Source organism: Stegostoma tigrinum, chromosome 16 (assembly GCF_030684315.1).
Source record: "Stegostoma tigrinum isolate sSteTig4 chromosome 16, sSteTig4.hap1, whole genome shotgun sequence".
In the NCBI taxonomy this organism is placed as follows: domain Eukaryota; kingdom Metazoa; phylum Chordata; class Chondrichthyes; order Orectolobiformes; family Stegostomatidae; genus Stegostoma; species Stegostoma tigrinum.
Genome location: NC_081369.1, coordinates 18,030,985 through 18,049,939, shown reverse-complemented (window position 1 = coordinate 18,049,939; position 18,955 = coordinate 18,030,985). Strand labels below are relative to the sequence as shown.

At 40.0% G+C, this 18,955-nt stretch overlaps 1 protein-coding gene across 3 annotated transcripts in view; it reads left to right on the top strand.

Annotated features, from left to right (window-relative positions):
- Positions 1 to 18,955, top strand: part of edc4 (enhancer of mRNA decapping 4) — a 94,846-nt gene that overhangs the window by 70,172 nt on the left and 5,719 nt on the right. For all 3 annotated transcript variants that reach the window (XM_059651633.1, XM_059651632.1, XM_048546928.2), the window contains exons 24-27: positions 1,124 to 1,239; positions 2,882 to 3,047; positions 4,768 to 4,954; positions 16,566 to 16,785. In XM_059651633.1, coding sequence (XP_059507616.1) covers positions 1,124 to 1,239; positions 2,882 to 3,047; positions 4,768 to 4,954; positions 16,566 to 16,785 — 689 coding nt within the window. The remainder of the gene's footprint in view (positions 1 to 1,123; positions 1,240 to 2,881; positions 3,048 to 4,767; positions 4,955 to 16,565; positions 16,786 to 18,955) is intronic.

Here is an 18,955-nt window from a genome sequence, read left to right as displayed (position 1 = left end):
GCAATCGTATCCTGTTAGCAATTTGTGAAGAATATTTTAGGGGGAATCTACTTCTGTAAAAAATTGGCACCCAAATGTTCAAAATACTTGAAAATAGAGAACATAGAATTATAAGGAAAGGAACGCGCCCTTCAGCCCATGATGTTGTGCCATGCATAACGCCAAATGAAACTAATCCCTTCTGCCTGCCCTTGGTCCAAATCCCTCCATTTCTTGCATACTCATGTGCTTATCTAAAAGTCCCTTGAATGCCCTTACCATATCAGCCTCCAGTACCAGCCCGGCAGTGCGTTCCAGACTCCTACCACTCTGGGTTTTTAAAAAAACTTGCCTCTCATGTCTCTAAATTTTGAGCTTACTTTGAACTAGTTTACCTATTTAAAGATACGCAATTGGATGTAACTTGAGGCTAACTTTTTTTTAGCTAGTGCCTAAGCATCCCACCTTTTGACACAAATGCAGATTTGTATTCATGTTTTTTTTTCCGAAAAGTAATTCATTTGTTTCTCATTGAGTGGACCACCCTGTTAATTGCAGGAGCATGCATATGTGATCATCAGGCATTTGAGGACATTAAGTAACAACAGAATCAGAAGTTACATTATTGTGACAAATATAAGTTCACATACCTGATTGCTGAATTAGAAGACTTCCTTGATCAAATTTTGGAATGGCTTGCCTACCACTGTTTGCCACATAAACAGGAGGTATATGGTTCAATTTACTATATGTATCTGGTTATGAAACACTCAATTGTATATTACAGGATGAACTCCGATGTGCCAGTGTTTTTTGTGTTAAGGTTTTGCCATTTAATGTTTGCGGTGGTTTTGCAGTGCTGGCCACAATGAAACAAAAGCTTCATATACCTGACTGCAACCCAATGTTGTGAGAAGATGGGGAGAAAGAAGAAAGAGATCTGCATAGGGAATTACACTCTTTATTTACAAATCCACTGAAATTTAAGTGAGGGTTTCCTTTATTGGAAACAGAACTGTGGGCTTATCATGTCTTACTAATCATGAAATATTGTTGGTGGAAATCCGTGTTTCTGAATGGAAAAGGTTTTGTAATGCACATTTGAATAATTATTAACATAAGATTCTTCAACCTCCTTTGAAAGGTATTTCCAAAAGTTTGGAACCAGTGCCGGGTCAGTTGAATAACCATATTGCAACCAAGCTTGCAGCAATTGAAGGAATATTAAAAGAGAATATAACAAAAATGGTGAAATCAAAGGTAAAGTTTTTGAACTTCAAAATGTTCTTAAACACAACACATTGTGTAAAAAATGAAATTGATAATCTGAGTGTTTGTAGTATTTGTACAATCTGTTCACATGTTTCACCTGTTGATCTCATTCCTTGCATTATCCCCAGTTACATTTACTTCCCTCGTTTTCTTTGTGATCCCTGCTCCGGCGACCAGTTCCTTCCGGCATATGGGTTTATCAAGTCATTGACTTCTCCATGGCTGTTGTCAATGCCAACATGAACTAGGGATCTACTTTTATAAAATACTGAGTGTGCTGGAAATCTGAAGTATAGACAGCATTCACAAGCTCAGATCTGTCAGCATCTGTGGAGAAAGAAATAGAATTAATGTTTTGAGTCTGGCATTGACTGGTAATGGTTTGCTGGTGTAGAGATATGATTCTCGCTTTAAGGAATGTAGATCGCAGGCATGTAAGAGGTCCCGAGTTCAATTCCAGGACGAGCTCTGACTGCAGGTTTTTGGTTTATAAGGGTCAGTGGTTAGCACTGCTATCTTACAGCGCCAGGGTCCCTGGTTCAGTTCTACCCTCGGGTGACTGTCTGTGTGGAGTTTGCACGTCCTCCCCGTGTCTGCGTGGGTTTCCTCCTGGTGCTCTGATTTCGTCCCACAGTCCAAAGATGTGCAGGCTAAATTGCCCATCGTGTTCAAGGATGTGTAGATTAGATGGCTCGTAGGGGGATGTGTCTGGGTAGAATGGTCCGTGTGTCATTTTTGATTGGCCATTTTTCGTTGATGCAGCCCTATAATCCATTTCAGGAGCTGCCAACAATCCGCTGCTGAATTCCTATCTTTCATAATGCTTGAATCCATGTTTATTGTTGACTGTGTTTTTGATTCTGTTGTCTTGTTGTTCTGTTTGCAGGGCAGTTTTTGTTGAATTGGACAATTGATGACCTTTGTCAGATTACACTTAACTGAGCAATTAATTCAACTTTAATAATGTGAAGTCTGAATTTGAATGTTGCGTTGAGACATTTGTATTCATATTGCAGGTGTAAGATCTTTATAAATGCAAAGCCGTGTCCTCACTTTATTATTAAACTTCTTAATTACTTCTCCATTTAACCACTGAGCTTAAAGCTATAAATAGTATTCCTGTTGACAGGTAATATTTGTCACCAATCCAAAACTTGCTAGATGTATTGAGCCAAAAGACTGTAGATGTTGTAAAGTTCAGTTTCAGTTCGTTATTGGGTTCATGCTGTATCTATTTCTATTTCTTCAAAGTTTCGTTATTTGCATCATTCCCTGAGTGAAGCCCTGCTTTCCATCTCTTATTGAGTGTTTCTAACTGGTCTCATTTCTTCTCCTGGGTACAGAGGAATGGATGAGGTATAGTTGTGCTTGAGGAAGGAGGTGATTGTTATGTGGGTTGTCAAAGAGTGTGGTGGGCAAAGTATTTATCCTCTAATTTTGCTTTGTGTGGACTGGATTAACAGCCACATCTTCAATTGCTAAAATGGCATTTTGGAACCCTGGAACACTAGTAATGTTGAATATTTGAGAATTTATTACTACTTGAAAATGGTGTGAGAGTAATTGTTTCTACCACTTGAGACTAGCAAACCTAATGAATTAACTTGTTTCTTTTTGTCATTACATGCAGAACACTGCAGAGAGTATTGGAAGAGCTGCAGCGGATGCTTTGCAAGGGCCGATACAATCAAGTTACAGAGAGTCATTTCAGAGTATAGTTGTACCTGTGTTTGAAAAAGCCTGTCAGTCAATGTTTCAGCAAATAAATGACAGCTTCAAGCAGGGGACACAAGAATGTAGGTGTTGTTTCGATTATTACAGTCAGTTCTTTCCCTGTATTTTTCCCTAATTTCTTTAAATGGTTTTTCTGTATTTAAATAGGTTAAAGTACTAGGTGGTGTAGTTTGATTCACGCTGGTTCAACTATGGCATTGACTGTATAAGCTGATTTTTCTCAAGGTGGTATTTGGGAGAGCTGTGTGGAACCTGCAGTTGGTTCAACTTTGTAGCTAAGAGCACGGTAGTCCTCACATTTGTACAGCGAGGAAACATCCTTTCGGTCTAACTCATCCATGTCAACCAGATATCCTAAATTAATCTTGTCCTATTTGGGCCATATACCTCTAAACACTTGCTTTTCATATACCTGTTCAGATGCCTTTTCAATATTGTAATTGTACCAGCCTCCACTACTTCTTCTGGCAGCTCATTCCATACACTTGCCGTCCTCTCTATGAAAATGTTACCTCTTACGTCCCTTTTGAATCTTTCCCCTCCCACCATAAACCTATGCCCGCTAGTTTTGGATTCCCTTACCCTGGGGAAAAGATCTTGACTATTCACCCTATCCACACCCATCATGATTTTATAAACCTCTATAAGGTCACCCCTCAACCTCTGATGCTCCAGCCAAAATAGCCCCAGCCTACTCAGTCTCTCCCTGTAGCTCAAACTCTCCAACCCTGGCAACATCCTTGTTATTATTTTCTGCACCCTTTTAAGTTTTGCATCATTTTTCCTATGACAGGGAGACCAGAATTGAACACAGTGTACCAAAAGTGGCCTAACCAATGTACTGTACTGCTGCAACGTGATCTCCCAACTCCTGTACTCAATGCGTAGACCAATAAAAGCAAGCGTACCAAATGCCGCCTTCACTACCCTGCCCACCTGTAACCCCACTTTAAATGAAATATGAACCTGCACCCCAAGGTCTGTTTGTTCTGCAAACGGGACCCTACCATTAAGTATATCAGTGCTGCCCTGGTTTGCCTTACCAAAATGCTACACCTCATTTTATCAAATTAAACTCCAGCTTCTACTCCTTGATCCATTGACCCACCTGATCAAGGTCCCGTTGTACTCTGAGATAATCTACTGCGTGGTGTTGTGGGAGAGAAGGCCAATCAAAATTTTTGATCCTAGCTGCTGTCCAGTGAACTGCGCATGTATCTCGGCTTGCTTGCAATTAATTTCCTAATCAAAAACCACCACCCCACATAGTCCTGTATCTTAGTACAGATGTTTGTGCATGAAAAATTATAAAGCGTTTGGTTTCTTTGGGGAAGAAATCACAAAAGATTAAAAGAAAAGTATTAGTATTTTTGTAGATGAAAGCCAAAAATTGTATATTTCAGCCACCTTAGTGATGGGTCATGTTTTGTGATTTCTTCACTGTTGACTATTTTTGCTTGGATTGCATTGGCTGAGGTCTGTGCTTTAGTAAAAGGCTAACATGTTTTTCACTGTGCACGTATCTTGTAGAGTAAGCATGAATTATGCCGTTCAGTGAGCGACTCTGTAAAAGAAGTTTTACACAACAGCATTGGAAATTGTATTATGTTTTATGGGTTCTCAATTTTAACTTGCAGCAAGATTTATATGCAATGACTGTCGAGTTCACTGTTCTGATGACAATTATTGTGTATGTTTTCGGTTATTATCCTACTCTATTAGTTCAACTTACGTTTTAATTCACATATAAATCTGTTGATGTTTTGCATTTCACCCACACAGATATCCAGCAACTTGAGATTCACCTTCAGTCCAAGAAGACCCAAGAACAAGAAATCCGTGATCCTCTGCTTAGTCAGTTGCAGCAAATGATTGATCGTTTCCAGAGTGTCACTGATCATCTTGCTGTCACCATCACAAATGGCATGCGTTCAGAGGTGCAACATCAGCTTCATGTCATTGTCAGCAAGTGAGTAGCAAAATGCTGAATGTATGACATTTGTTTGTTGGTGTTATATTACGATATTAACAATATAAACTTGAATACCTGGAATTGCAGAGCGGTCTCACTGTGCATTCAGTCTGTTGATTCCAATCCACAAGAGCTATTTGCTCATCCTCCTTCTGCATCCTTTAACTCTGGCTCTGCAAATCGTGTATTTTTGAGCGATTATCTAATTCCTTCTTGAAAGCCACAATTGAATCTGCCTCCACCACCCTTCCAGGTACTACTACAGATTCTAACTGAAGGAATGTTTTATCATGTCATCTTTGGTTCTTTTGCTCATCGCTTTAAACCTGTTTCTTCTGGCATACATGGATCAATGTACTGCCTTTATAACTTGGACTGAGGCTTAATTAGGTGAAGCAAAATGAGAAGTAGTTGATCTTTGTTGCACAATGCTTTGTGAAGTTAGGTTTGGTAATGCTAATCAAGTTGCCAGGACTCTGACAATTGTAGGAAAAAGATTTTTACTGTTGCAGGAGGGAGTGTTTTGAGATTGGAGGTGTGATATTTCTGTGCAGAGCACAGTAAAGTTTTGAATCGTAACTCACTCTGGAAACCTGACCAGACCGAACAGGGCAGATTTTAAATTTGAAATAGATTGTCCACTGCGAGAAAAGTCACACTGATGTAACTTGAGTTTTCCTCAAATCTGTTTACACATTAGCTCCAAATCCGGGCCTTGGACCTGAGCCCATCACACTGTTTCAACTCTTGCTCTTAATTTTCATTTTTCTTGTTTGTTTTCTTCCAAGATGCCTCCCTTCCATCACTTGCCAACTTTTACATACCCACTTTAAGGTAATCTGACCACCCAATTCCCTACTTAACCTGTACCTGTTCGATATTCCTGGTCCTGCTACTGTCCACCACCGCTTTAGGCTTGACACCCTCTCCAGTCAACCTAGTATTCTTCTGTGTCCCTCTCAGCATCCTCAAGAGTTCTGTGAAGTATTTGCTATGGCTCATTACAAACAACAAGCCCAGTCCCACTTTCATGTTTACCTTCTCAGTTCTTTAGATGAGGGCTTACCTTGTTGATCTCCTTTCTGTCCAACTCATCTCTTATATTGCTTAGTCTTTCACTACCTGTCTGCTCATATTCCCCCAGAATGTCTTTTCACTTATGAACTAGGTCCTTATGATGCAAGAATTTATTGTGGATGATTGCATTGACCGCAGCCTGACATTTTTATCTTGGCCTTCTCCCTGGATATTATCTTCCTCTACTTGCTCCATCATGTGGCAGTTTGACAATTAACTCCAGTTTGCAGTTTGATCTGACCCCCTATCTACCTGACACTTTTTCCTTAATGGAGCATCTCACTATGCGATTCTCATCTTTCATTTAAAATCAGCATTTTCTTACATCCTCCCAAGCATGCTTTAAACAAAAATCTTCCTACCTAACTTTGTTCATTGCTTTCCTCCCTCAATTTCTGTCCTGATCAACTTCTCATCCTTAGTGATTTTAATTTTATTGTCGACTCGTCATGTTCTTTCTCCTCTGACTTCACTGCCTGTTATCCGTCCTAAAATTTTCCCTGCATGCAATCTCCTAAAATCAGAGTCATAGTCACTCGTTTGCCCATGTCTCAATGTCTTGCTGGTTCCAGTGTACCAGTCATTGCTTATCACTGCTTCTATAAATCCCCACCTACAACCCTATATTCCTTATCCAATCTCTGTATAAGCCCAGAAAAAGACGACTACAGTTCACATACAACTGCACTCTCAAAATCCCAACTGTTTGCCTTTGACCATCCTTTTTGTACAATGTTTGTGCATTTAATGAATTGTTCATCTGCACTTTCACCTCAACCTTTGTCCTTGTCATCAACAAAGTAATTTGCATGCATTCTAGCTTTTTCCGACCCAGTTCCTCATTTCTATTCCTGTAGGACCTAAGGGGAACAAGCTCAAAATAGTGGACGTGGTTCAGGCATTCAACATATGAAGTTACTCTTGATTTCTGTTCCCTGATAAAACTGCTCGCCATTCCGGGGTCATCCTGGAAGGGAAAGATACCTCTAGTTGCTCCTTGCTACTGCAATTTGCTAACTGAAACCCCTCTCCATTGCGACCGTCCCTCTCCTGTTTCACCAATATACCATGACCTCTTTGTCACTAAGAGCAAGACTTGATCAGCCGACTTTGCTGTGTGCCTCTTTTTTTTAACCAGCTTAGTGGGACAAACTTCCTGTGAAATATCCTGCTATTCTAACTCAGTTCTTGCATAGTCACTTATACATAGGATGTGGCCATTCACCCCATCAAGTTCATGCCAGCTGTTCATGGCAGAATCAAATTAATCCTGATTAATCCTGTAGCCTTAAAATTTATTTCCTTTTTTCCCCCGTCAAAATTCCTTTTGAAATTATTGATTGTTTCCATTTCCACCATCTTCGATGGGAAGCAAGTTGTGGATCATTACCATTCACTGCATTTTCTCTCCTGTCAGCTGTCATGCCTGCTCCAAGCTCTTCTGTCCCTGGTATCAACTATTTGTTTCCTTGACCCTGTTTTAATTGAAATGCTGATCATTGAACTGCTCTTTCTTTTTACCCCATGTTAGCTAATGCTGCTGTTTCTCATTGTGTTGTCCTTTAATTCTGTCATTATCACTCCTCAAAAAAATACCCATATTACCCATACAAACTGCTGTCCCGTCTCCAGCTTCCATTTCCTCTGCAAAATTCAAATATTCTCTTTTCTGGAATGCCTTAGTTTGATTGCTCTGATTCTGTTTTCTGCCTGAACATGGTTTTAAAATGACAGTTAGCAAAACCTGCAGCCTTTGACACTGTTGACCGTCTCATTCTTCTCTAACACCACTTGATTGTCATCCAGCTGGACAGTTCTGCATCCTTCTGGTTCCATTCTTATTTATTAAATTGTATTTGAAATATTGGATTCTCTTCCTGCACACACAGTTACCTCTGTTCTATTAAGGATTTATTCTTCACCAATCCTTTTTCTTATTTACATGCTCCATGTCATTGACCTTTTGAAAACTAATACTGTATGCTCTCAACAACCAACTTTACCTCTCTGCCACCTCTCTATTATCCAGATCAAATGCCACATAGGCTAAGTTTTCTGAGAAGACTGAAACCATTGTTTTTGGTGCCTGCTCCAAGTTTAACTTTCTTAGCTACAGACCATGTCCTCCTTGCTAACGACAGTAAAAAACTAAAATAAAACAAAGAACTACAGATGCTGGAAATCTGAACAAAAACAGAAATTGCTGGAGCAAGTCCGGTCTGGCGGCATCAATGGAAATAAAGTAGAATTAATATTTCAAGTCCAGTTACCCTTGTTCAGAGCGCATTGAAAGACTGTCTTATTCCAACCTTGGTGTCATATCTGAATTTGAGTCGATCTTTTGAATATTTACATGTACTGTCACTCAGACAATCTGTGTCCATCTCAGCTCATTTGCTGAAACCCTGATTTATCCATTAGTTATGTCTAGATTTAACCATTCCAATTCATTAATTTCCCTTATTTTATGTGCAGTAAACTTGAGAACCCACAAGCCTTTGAGATATCTGTGCTCCTTTAATTCTGGCCTTTGAGACATTACCAATTTCAATCGATCCCTGTATTAGTGACCAAAGCTTAACTCCCAAAGCCCTGAAGTTCTAAACATGTTAATTGACTTTCCTCGTTTAAAACCTGCCTCATTAATGCTTTTGGTCATCCAACCTAACATCCGTTTATATGGCTTGGTGCCAAAGTTTATTTTATTGTGCTCTGTTTGAAACATCTTGGGGCAGGTTATTGCAGATTTGTTACGTCCCATCATGCCTGCACTCACCAGCTCTTAAAATGTGCATTGGTACCTAGTGTCAATTTCCTGTTTTATCCCTATACTTGCGCATAATTTCTATTAAATAATTGTTCAGAGCCTTCTTGAATGCCTTAATTGAAACCACCTCCCCACATCCCAGGGAGTGCGTTCAATACCATAATGATTGGTTATGTGAAAAATGTTTCTTTTTCAAAACACCATTACTTCTTTTAAACATCACTTTAAGTCAATACCCTGTTGTTCTTGTTCCTTTTAAGAGCAGGAACAGATTTTCCCTTTCTACTCGAACAAGCCCACTTATGATTTTAAAAACCTCTATCAAATAGTACCCAGTACTCCAGCTGGTGTTGAACAAATATCTTCTGCAGTTCCCTGTGAAAAGTTGATATTGAATTTGCTTCTACTACACTTGCATGCATTCCAAATCACACTAACTTGCCCTTTTAAGAAGATTTCCTTGAGTCACTTCCTTTTTGCCGATCACTTTAAATCTATGTCCTTTGGTTACTTGCCGTTCCACCACTGGAAACCGTATATTTACTTTTTCTGTTTTTACTCTGTAGCCCAATTAATAAAGTTGGGAACATTGCTATCTGCATCTGTCCTGCCACCTTTGATAATCTGCCCACATATTCACTAAGTCCTTCTGCTCCTGCACCCCTTTTAGATTTGTGCCCCCTATTTTGTATTGTCTTTCAATGTCCTTCATACACCTCTCACTTCTGTGCATTGAATCTCATTTGCCATCTATCCACCCACTCTACCTAAATGTCTATCGGGGGCAGCTTTTTCACACAGAGGGTTGTGTATATATGGAACAAGCTGGCCAGAGGAAGTGATAGAGGTGAGTAGAATTAGTGTTTTAAAGCTATTTGAACAGTACATGGATAGGAAAGGTTTACAGGTATATAGTCCAAATTGAGGCAAATGGGACTAATTCAGTTTAGGAAGCCTGGTTGGTATGGACAAGTTAGGCCAAAGGGTCTGTTTCTGTACTGTATGATTCTGTCACTGTTCATTTAGAGTTCCACACAGCTTACAGTTCTTCCAAGTTTTGGTCGTTTTCAAACTTTGAAATTGCCCCTGCACAGCAAGTTTCAGATAATTAGTACATATCAGGAGACCTGGATGCCAATTGCATCGCTGTTGGCAGGCAGAAGGCCTTTGTGATTGACAACTGGTCATCATTCCACAGGCAAATTGCAACTAAACAACCCACTAGTTAAACAAGTAATATTATAAATAGAACTTATTGTAAGTGTTGGTAGCTTGCTTTTAAAAAGTGTGGAAATCCCTTCCATGATCCTTGATTTTTAAAACAGTCCTTTTTCTATTTCAGTCCACAACCAAAAATACATGAAAATAAGAGGATGTTGAATAGATTTCCTTAGTTGATACCAGTTCCATGAGCAGCTTGTGCTGCTTTCTTTAAAAATAAGTTAGCCAGAGGAGATTGATTTTCTATATGAGGTTGGTACAGTAAATAAACTGCTTCCCGTGGTGGAAGAGCTAGTAACCAAAGGATATAGATTTAAAGTGATTAGCAAATAAAACGTGATGCAAGGAAAATATAAAGCAAGTTAATGTGACTTGGAAAGCACTTTTTACAGGGAATCTTAGAAATACTTAAAGGAAACAAAAATTCAGATGGCTCTACCTTTTGAGTGTTTTATAAATATAAACTTGATGAATGTCTGACAGTTTAAAAGAATTGATATTAGGCAGCTTCTTTATGGGTGCTGGTCAGTTTTACATCCTGGGGCAAGTTGGAAATATATGCATAGGAACTTCTCCATTTGAGGTACCTATCTTAAGTAATTCACAGAAATGCCTTCAAGTAAAGAGATTAGTATCTTTATTCTACGTAGGCTTGTCTTGATGGTCTGTACTTGTATCCCAGTATTCTGTTTCACAGAAACGAAGTCAGATTCACATTAGTGTCCTTCCTCCTCTTACTTGGAGGTGCAGATCAAAGTTTTCTGTTTCTGTGCAGAACTGAAAATTGAGCACCACTAGGAGAAACAATATATGTGACCTGTAAACGGGTCAGAAAGACAATTTACAGAGCAGAAGACTGAGAAGTATTAATCCAAAGGGAACTGTGTTAGCTGCTTTTCTCCTCTGGAAGCAAATGATAACATCTTCTACATAAAATGGCATTACACCCTGACATTGTTGAGCAGAAATATACTAGCTATGTTCCACGTATAAGAATAAGTCATAAGGTGATTGGTGTTGAAATATTGCAACACTGTCAACCAAAGCTGCTTTTTCTCTCTTGAAGCAGGTTTAGAAATTGTCATTTTTTTAAATATCAATTGGAAGGCCATGCACTTTTATAATGTTTAACACAAAAGCTTGAAATTACTCATCTCTGGAAGGATTATACAGGGACGTTTAACTTTTTTTTGCACCTTATTAAAAAAGAAACTAAAAATGTTCATTTAAGAGCCACTTTGGAATCTCCCAGAGCACTTTTCAGCCAGTGAAGTACTTTTGAACTGAAGTTGCTATTTTACTTTTTTTAAAATATTTATTCATTTTGTGGGATGTAGGCATTCCTGCCTGGCCAACATTTATTGCCCTTCCTTAGTTGCCCTTGAGAAGGTGGTGGTGAGCTGCCTCCTTGAACTCCTGCAGCCCACCAGCTGTGGGTTGACCCACAATGCCTTTAGGGAGGGAATTCCAGAATTTCACGCAGCAACAGTAAAGGAATGGCAATATATTTCCAGGTTAGAATGGTGGGTGGCTTGGAAGGAGCATGAAGGTGATAGCGTTCCCATGTATCTGCTGCCCTCATCCTTCCAGATGGAAGTGGCCATGGGTTTGGATTGAGGATCCTTGGTGCATTTCTGCAGTGCATCTTGTAGATAGTACACACTGCTGCTACTGAGTGTAGGTTGTGGATGTAGTACCAATCAAGTGAGCTACTTTGTCATGCTTCTTGAGTACAGTGGGGAGTATTCCATACACCCCTGACTTGTGCCTTGTAGATGATGGACAGGCTTTGAGGAGTTAAGAGGCAAGTTATTCGCCACAGTATTCCGAGCCTCTGAGTTGCTCTTGTAGCCACAGTGTTTATATTTTGAGCCCATATTAGTTTCTGATCAATAACTCTCGGGATGTTGATATTGGGAGATTCAGTGATGGTAACACCATTGAACGTCAAGGGGCGGTGGTTAGATTGTCTGTTGTTGGTGATGTTCGTAGCCTGGTATTTGTATGGTGTGAACGCTTCTTGTCACTTGTCAGCCCAAACCTGGATATCATCCAGACCTTGTTGCATATGGACACGGACTGCCTCAGTGTCTGAGAAGTTACAAATGATGCTGAACATTGTGAATCATTGGCGAACCCTCCCACTTCTGACCTTATGATGGACGGAAGGTGGTTGATGCTATGGCTGAAAATGGTTGGGCCTATGACACTACCCTGAGTACCTTCTAGAGCTGAGATGATTGACCCCCAACAGCCACAACTATCTTCCTTTGTGTCTGAAGCGTTTGCCCCGATACCCATTGATTCCAGTTTTGTTAAGGCTCTGTGATGCCACACACTGTCAAATGAATCTTGATGTCAAGGGCTGTCACTCTCACCGCCCCTCTGGAATTCAGCTGTTTTGTCCATGTTTGAACCAAGGCTGTAATGAGATCAGGAGCTGAGTGCTCCTGGCAGAACCCAAACTGGGCGTGACTGAGTGGGTTATTTCTGAGCAGGTGCTGCTGGATAACACTGTTGGTGACACCTTCCATCACTTTACTGATGATTGAGAGTAGGCTGGGGTGGTAATTTACCAGGTTGGGTTTGTTCTGTTTTTTATGTACAGGGCATACTTGGGCTATTTTCCACAGTGTGGGGTGGATGTCGGTGTTGTAACTGTAATGAAAGATCTTGGCTAGGGGAACGGCATGTTCTGGAGCACAAGTCTTCAGTACTATTGCCGGAATGATATCAGGGCCTGTAGCCATTGCAGTATCCAATGCCTCCACCCATTTCTTGTTATCACATGGAGTGAATCGAATTGGTTGGAGACTGATATCTGTAATTTGGGGACCACTGGAGGAGACTGAAATGAATAATTCACTCATCACTTCTGGCTGAAGGTTGCTACAAATGCTTCAGCCTTATCTTTTGGATTGATGTGCTGGGCTCTTCCATCATTGAGGATGGGGATATTTGTGGAACCTCCTCTTCCAGAGATTTGTTTAGCTGTCTATCATTTGCTTGTATTGTTTGACATGCAAGTAGTCCTGGCTTCACCAGATTGACACCTCATCTGCAGGTATCCCTTGTTGCTGCTCCTGGCATGCTCTCCTACAGATTTGTGTTAAGAGTACAGTTTTGCTGCTGTTGATCATCCACAGCACCTCATGGATGCCCAGTCTTGTTGTTAAATCTGTTCAAATTCTGTCTCATTTAGCACGGTGATGGTGCCACACGATATGATGGAGGGTATTATCAATGTAAAGGCGGGACTTCATCTCCAAAAGGACTGTGCAGTGGTTGCCCTTACTAATACTCTCATGGATGGATGCATCTGCAGCTGGCAGATTAGTAAGGATGAAGTCAGATATGCTTTTCCCTTTTGATGGTTCCCTCACCATCTGCTGCAGACCCAGTTTAGCAACGGTGTCTTTTGGGGCCTGACCAGTTTGATCAGTAGTTTTGCTGCTAAGCCAGTCTTGGTGGTGGACATTGGAATCCACTACCTTGAGTACATTTTGTACCCTTGCCATCCTCAGTGCTTCCTCCAGGTGTTGTTCAACATGGAGGTGTATTGGTTTATCAGCTGTGGGAGGACAATATGTGGTAATCAGCAGGAGGTTTCCTTACACATGTTTAACCTGAAGCCTTGACACTTCATGGGGTCTGGAAGCAATGTTGAGGACTCTCAGAGCAATCCCTCCTGACTGTTTACCACTGTGCTGCTACCTCTGCTGGGTCTATCCTGCCAGTGAGACAGAACATGTTCAGAGAGGGTGATGGTGGTGTCTGCAACATTATCTGTAAGGTATGATCCCATGAGTCAACTAACATGTTGCTTCACTAGACTGTGAGACAACCCTTCCAATTTTGACTAAACCCCAGGTGTTAGTGAGGACAACCTTGCAGGATCAACAGGGCTGTTTCTGCTGTTGTCTTGTCCAGTGCCTAGGTTGCTCTCTGGTGATCCATCTGGTTTCATTTGTTTAGACCTTGTAGTGATTGGCACAATTGAATGGCTTACTAGACCATTTCAGAGGACAGTTGAGAGTCACAAGTAGGCTAGATGAGGTGAGGATGGCAGATTTCCTTCCTTGAAGGACATTAGTGAACGAGGTGGGTTTATCCAACAACCGACAATGATTTCATGATCATCAGTAGATTGCCTTTCTTACTAGTTGTAACATTTATAGTGAAATCAGTTTAAAGTTTATTTTAAAAAATTAAGTGAAAGCAGTTATTTCTGTTGAAAATCTAGATTTTTGGTCTATGTATATGTTAGCTTTATGCATTATTTACATCATTCATTTTCCATATTTTTTTCATGCTAGACACTCTTGAAAAATTGATTTAATCTACAGTATACAAATTACAGCCTGTTGATTATTATATTGAACTAAGTTACGTGTACAATCATGTAAATTCTAGTTTAAAAATACTGCAGTGAGTAGTTTAATTTTATTATGTAAAGAAAGTATGTATGGAATAAAAAAATTATTTGAGCCATCATTCCTTTATTAACACATTCAATACAATTCACGGTTTTGCGCACTATTTAATCTCCTGAGGGAGCCAGTTTGCTGCTGGTCAAGTTTCGCAAAAGATAATCCTGAGATTATTTTTCCTGAGCATTTCAAATTGAGCGAAAAATCCATATCACTTCAAAATTCTAAAATACATTCAGTTCTGCAAGTTGCATTTCAGTTACTTTTCTGAGAGTGCTAGGAGATTTAAGGAAGTGGTTTGCATTCAGTGAAATTATTCTGCAAAATTTGCAAGCACATTGAACCTGTAAAATTTTAGGTCTTAAAGCAAAAACCTGCATGGATCGGAGATGGTAAAGAGTTATAATAATTTTACGAAACTCTTGCTCCACAGATCATAAAATGAACAGAATGCCTGTCCAGCCTACATGTTGTGAACCTAAATAGCCTTTCCTTGGATCATGATTAGTAAATTGGGAATTAATGTAGATGGCCTCGATTATCTAGTATGCCTTTTATCTTCGTTTTCTGTAGCCTGTTTCTTTGCTAAGTTAGCTGCTGCACCTTGCTGCTAGAAGAGTTTGCCTGGGGAGGTGATAGCCTAGAGGTATTATTGCTAGACTGTTAATCCAGAGAGCCAGTTAACATTCTGGGGTCCTGGGTTCAAATCTCGCCAAGGCAGATGATGGAATTTGAATTAAATAAAATATCTAGAATTTAAAATCTAATAATGACCATGAATCCATTGTCGATTGTTGGCAAAACCCATCTGGTTCACTAATGTCCTTTAGGGAAGGAAACAGCCATCCTTACCTGGTCTGGCCTACATGTGACTTTAGACCCACAGTAATGTGGTTGACTCTGAGCAATTAGGAATGGGCAATAAATAGAATATATGAACTAGGAACAGGAGTAGGCCGTTTGGCTCTTTGAGCCTGCTCCACTGTTCAATAAGATCATGGCTGATCTTTTCGTGGACTCAGATCACTTACCTGCGTTCTCACCATATCCCTTAATTCCTTTATTGTTCAAAAAAAAATCTACCTTAGCTTTAAAAACATTTACTGAAGCAGCGTTAACTACTTCACTGGTCAAGGAATTCCATAGATTAACAACTCTCCATGTGAAGAAGTTCCTTCTCAATTCAGTCTTAAATCTGCTCCCTCTAATCTTGAGTCTATGCCCTCTTGTCCGAGCTTCACCTGCCAATGGGAACATCCTCTCTACTGCTATCTTATCTATTACCTTCATAATTTTATATGTTTCTATGAGATCCCCCCTCCATCTTCTGAATTCCAATGAATATAATCCCAATCTACTCAATCTCTCCTCACAAGGCAACCCCTAAACTCAGGAATCAACCTAGTGAACCTCCTCTGCACTCCCTCCAGTGCCAGTACATTCTTCCTCAAGTGAGGAGACCCAAACTGCACACAGTGCTCCAGGTGTGGCCTCACCAGCACCTTGTACAGCTGCAATATAACCTCTCTGCTTTTAAGCTCAATCTCTTCAGCAATAAAGGCCAAATTCCATTTGCCTTCCTAATTACTTGTTGTACCTACAGACCAACCTTCTGTGATTCATGGACAAGGACACCCAGGTCCCTCTGCATAGCAGCATGCTGCAACTTTTTACCATTCAAGTAATAATCTCTTTTACTGTTACTCCTACCAAATGCTGCCTAGCCAGTGATGCCTTCATCTTGTTAATGAATAAAGGAAAATAAAAAGGCCCCAATTGATTTATCTGAGGTAGAACCACTACAGGTTCTGTGAAAGAATTTAAGAACACATTTACGATGTGTCAAAAAATTAAACTTTCTTCCACTGTCATTTTAAGATCAACTGAAAAGCATCATTAAAAACAGGGCAGTCTACATGGCATACCAAAAAGTACAAATTGAAATTTGATGCACTTTTTGACCATTCATGAAATATATTGTCGAGCAGGTTAAGTACTTCACGGGGACAGTGTGCTTATCAAGTGTATGCATAATATTTGAGTTTGGAGAATTGTTTGGAATATAGAGTTTAATTGATAATGGTTTGCCAAATTCATGTGTAATATCTAACAGCTTACAGGAATCAATTCTGACTCAAGTGCAGAGAATTGTGAAAGGCGAAGTTAGCCTCGCAATGAAGGAGCAACAAGCTGTTGTTACAACCAGTATCATGCAGGCCATGCGATCAGCTGCAGGGACACCCATTCCAACAACTCACATGGATTTCCAATCCCAGCAGGCCCACATCTTGCAGCTGTTGCAACAGGGACAACTTAACCAAGCCTTTCAACAGGTATGAACAGAAGGTTAATCAAAATCCAATGTTTAAAAAGTGGAGGGCATTGAGGGGTGAATGAGAGGGCCCTTCCTTTCTACATGTATGCAGGCTCTCTTCATCCCATACTCTTTCCTGGGCTGCCATTGCCCTGCCTATCCCAGGCCCTGGTCCACATCCCCCGAAACCACTTAGATGTGCATGCATGAATTAAAGCGGCACATCGCATGCATGTGCTGGTGTCAGCAAATGCAGCCAAATAGTAATGAAAGTATCGAGTAGCCTGTGCTGATTCAATTAAATGTTTATTGCATGTAAATACTCTAATTTACTTTTATTATTGGTTTAACCTTGAGACAGCATCTAATTTTTTAATTCTATTCTAAATTATCATACAGAATCAGGACTTAGCTATAGAAGATTAAGTTATTTTGAGTCACTTTTCTTTGTCAGTAGCAGTCTTTACTGTGTACTAAATGCATTTGTTCAATCCATTTTGTTAGTTTACTTGTACCTCCATAGTTTGTAAGGCTGATTATTGCAGAAGTTCTTTAAGACATATAATTTCCCTGCTTTTTTGAAAGTTTCAGTGATCAAATTCAATAATTCTGATTGAGATAAATTTTCCCCTTTTTGATGGTCATAAGTCGTGCGTCAGTATTTTTGTTTGAAATTATCTGTGGTCCTGAAGGATATTGCATAGTTTTAGGCTTTACATCAGTAATCGCGTATCTTTTCCAGTGACTGGTGTTGGTGATGACTTTAGTTCTATCGGCTCCTAAAGCTATGCAATATCCAGAAATGTGAAGCATGTGCAAAGTTCAGAAAGGGTTGTTCAGGATAATTCATTGGAGGTAAATGAATAATTGAAAGCATTTTTAATGTACTTGTTACATAAATTAACTTGTAGGCTTTCACAGAGCTTTAGTATCTGACTCAGTCATTTAAAAAACAACACAACCTATTGATACTTCTGCCTCAAAATTGAGGTAACCTAACTTTGATATTGCATCCATATGGATATTTATGGATGGATGCTTTCTTCTTTATTAAGTGACTATTAGAAAAGATATTTTGGATCTCCATAAGACGAATAGAATCGGGCATTTCCATTGTCTTGATCTGATTTGAAGACTGAACTAAGCTACGTCTTTTTGAAATGAATGACCATTTACTGTTTAATCAGAACATGTCGCTTGTTGTCTTTCCTACCTTTGCAATGACTCAGTAATATTGTTGTCCTAACCCTTAAGCTTGTAAATAACAATTCAACTTGCTGTACTTCACATTGCCTTTCCAATTTATTGTGGAAATAAACACAATGTCAGATTTTGTGAACTTGTGGTTATCCAAAGCTCTGCTGTCTGTGTCTTACCATTTACCAAGTCTTGATCACCTGTCATACCTGAGCTTTCAAGCCTACATTGGATTCTAATCATGCAAACTTCCCTTCCGTATGTTCAAGTTTCTTCAAGTCCTCACCCATCCCTGTTTCTGCTATATCCTCTAGCCGTAAATTTTCTTCTAAAGTCGTAGAATCCCTGCAGTTTTAAAAGAGGCCCTTTGGCCCATTGAGTTCTCTCTGGCCACCCAAAGAGCATCCCACCCAGACTCTGAACCCCACCCTATATCCATACTTGTGCATTTACTATAGCTAATCCACCTTACCTATACATGCCTGGACACTGGGCAATTTTTAGCATGGCCAAACCACCTAACCTGCACATCTTTGGACTGTGGGAGAAAACCTTCATGGACATGGGGAGAATGTCCACAGAGACTCTCGTCCAAGACTCGAATTGAACCGGGTCCCTGGTGCTGTGAGGCAGCTGTGCTAACTACTGAGCCACCCTCGCACCTCATCTGTGATGTCTGTGCTCTATCATTTCTGGTCTCTTATGTTTTTAATTGTTGCACCATTGGTGACCATGCCTTTAGCTGCCAGTTCATATCTCTGGAATTCCATCCCTAGATCTCCCTCCCTCTCAAACTGTTTCTTCTATGTTATTCTTTAAAGCACATCTTTTTGACCAAGTTTCTGGTCTCCTGCCATCGTATCTCCAAACATGGATCTGTGTCAAATTTTGTTCGTGCCTCTGTGAAGATTGTTTATACGTTTTACTGTGCTAAAGGGACAATATAAAATCCAGTTGGTGATTGCATTGGCTGTTTCCCTTTGGGTTTGTTA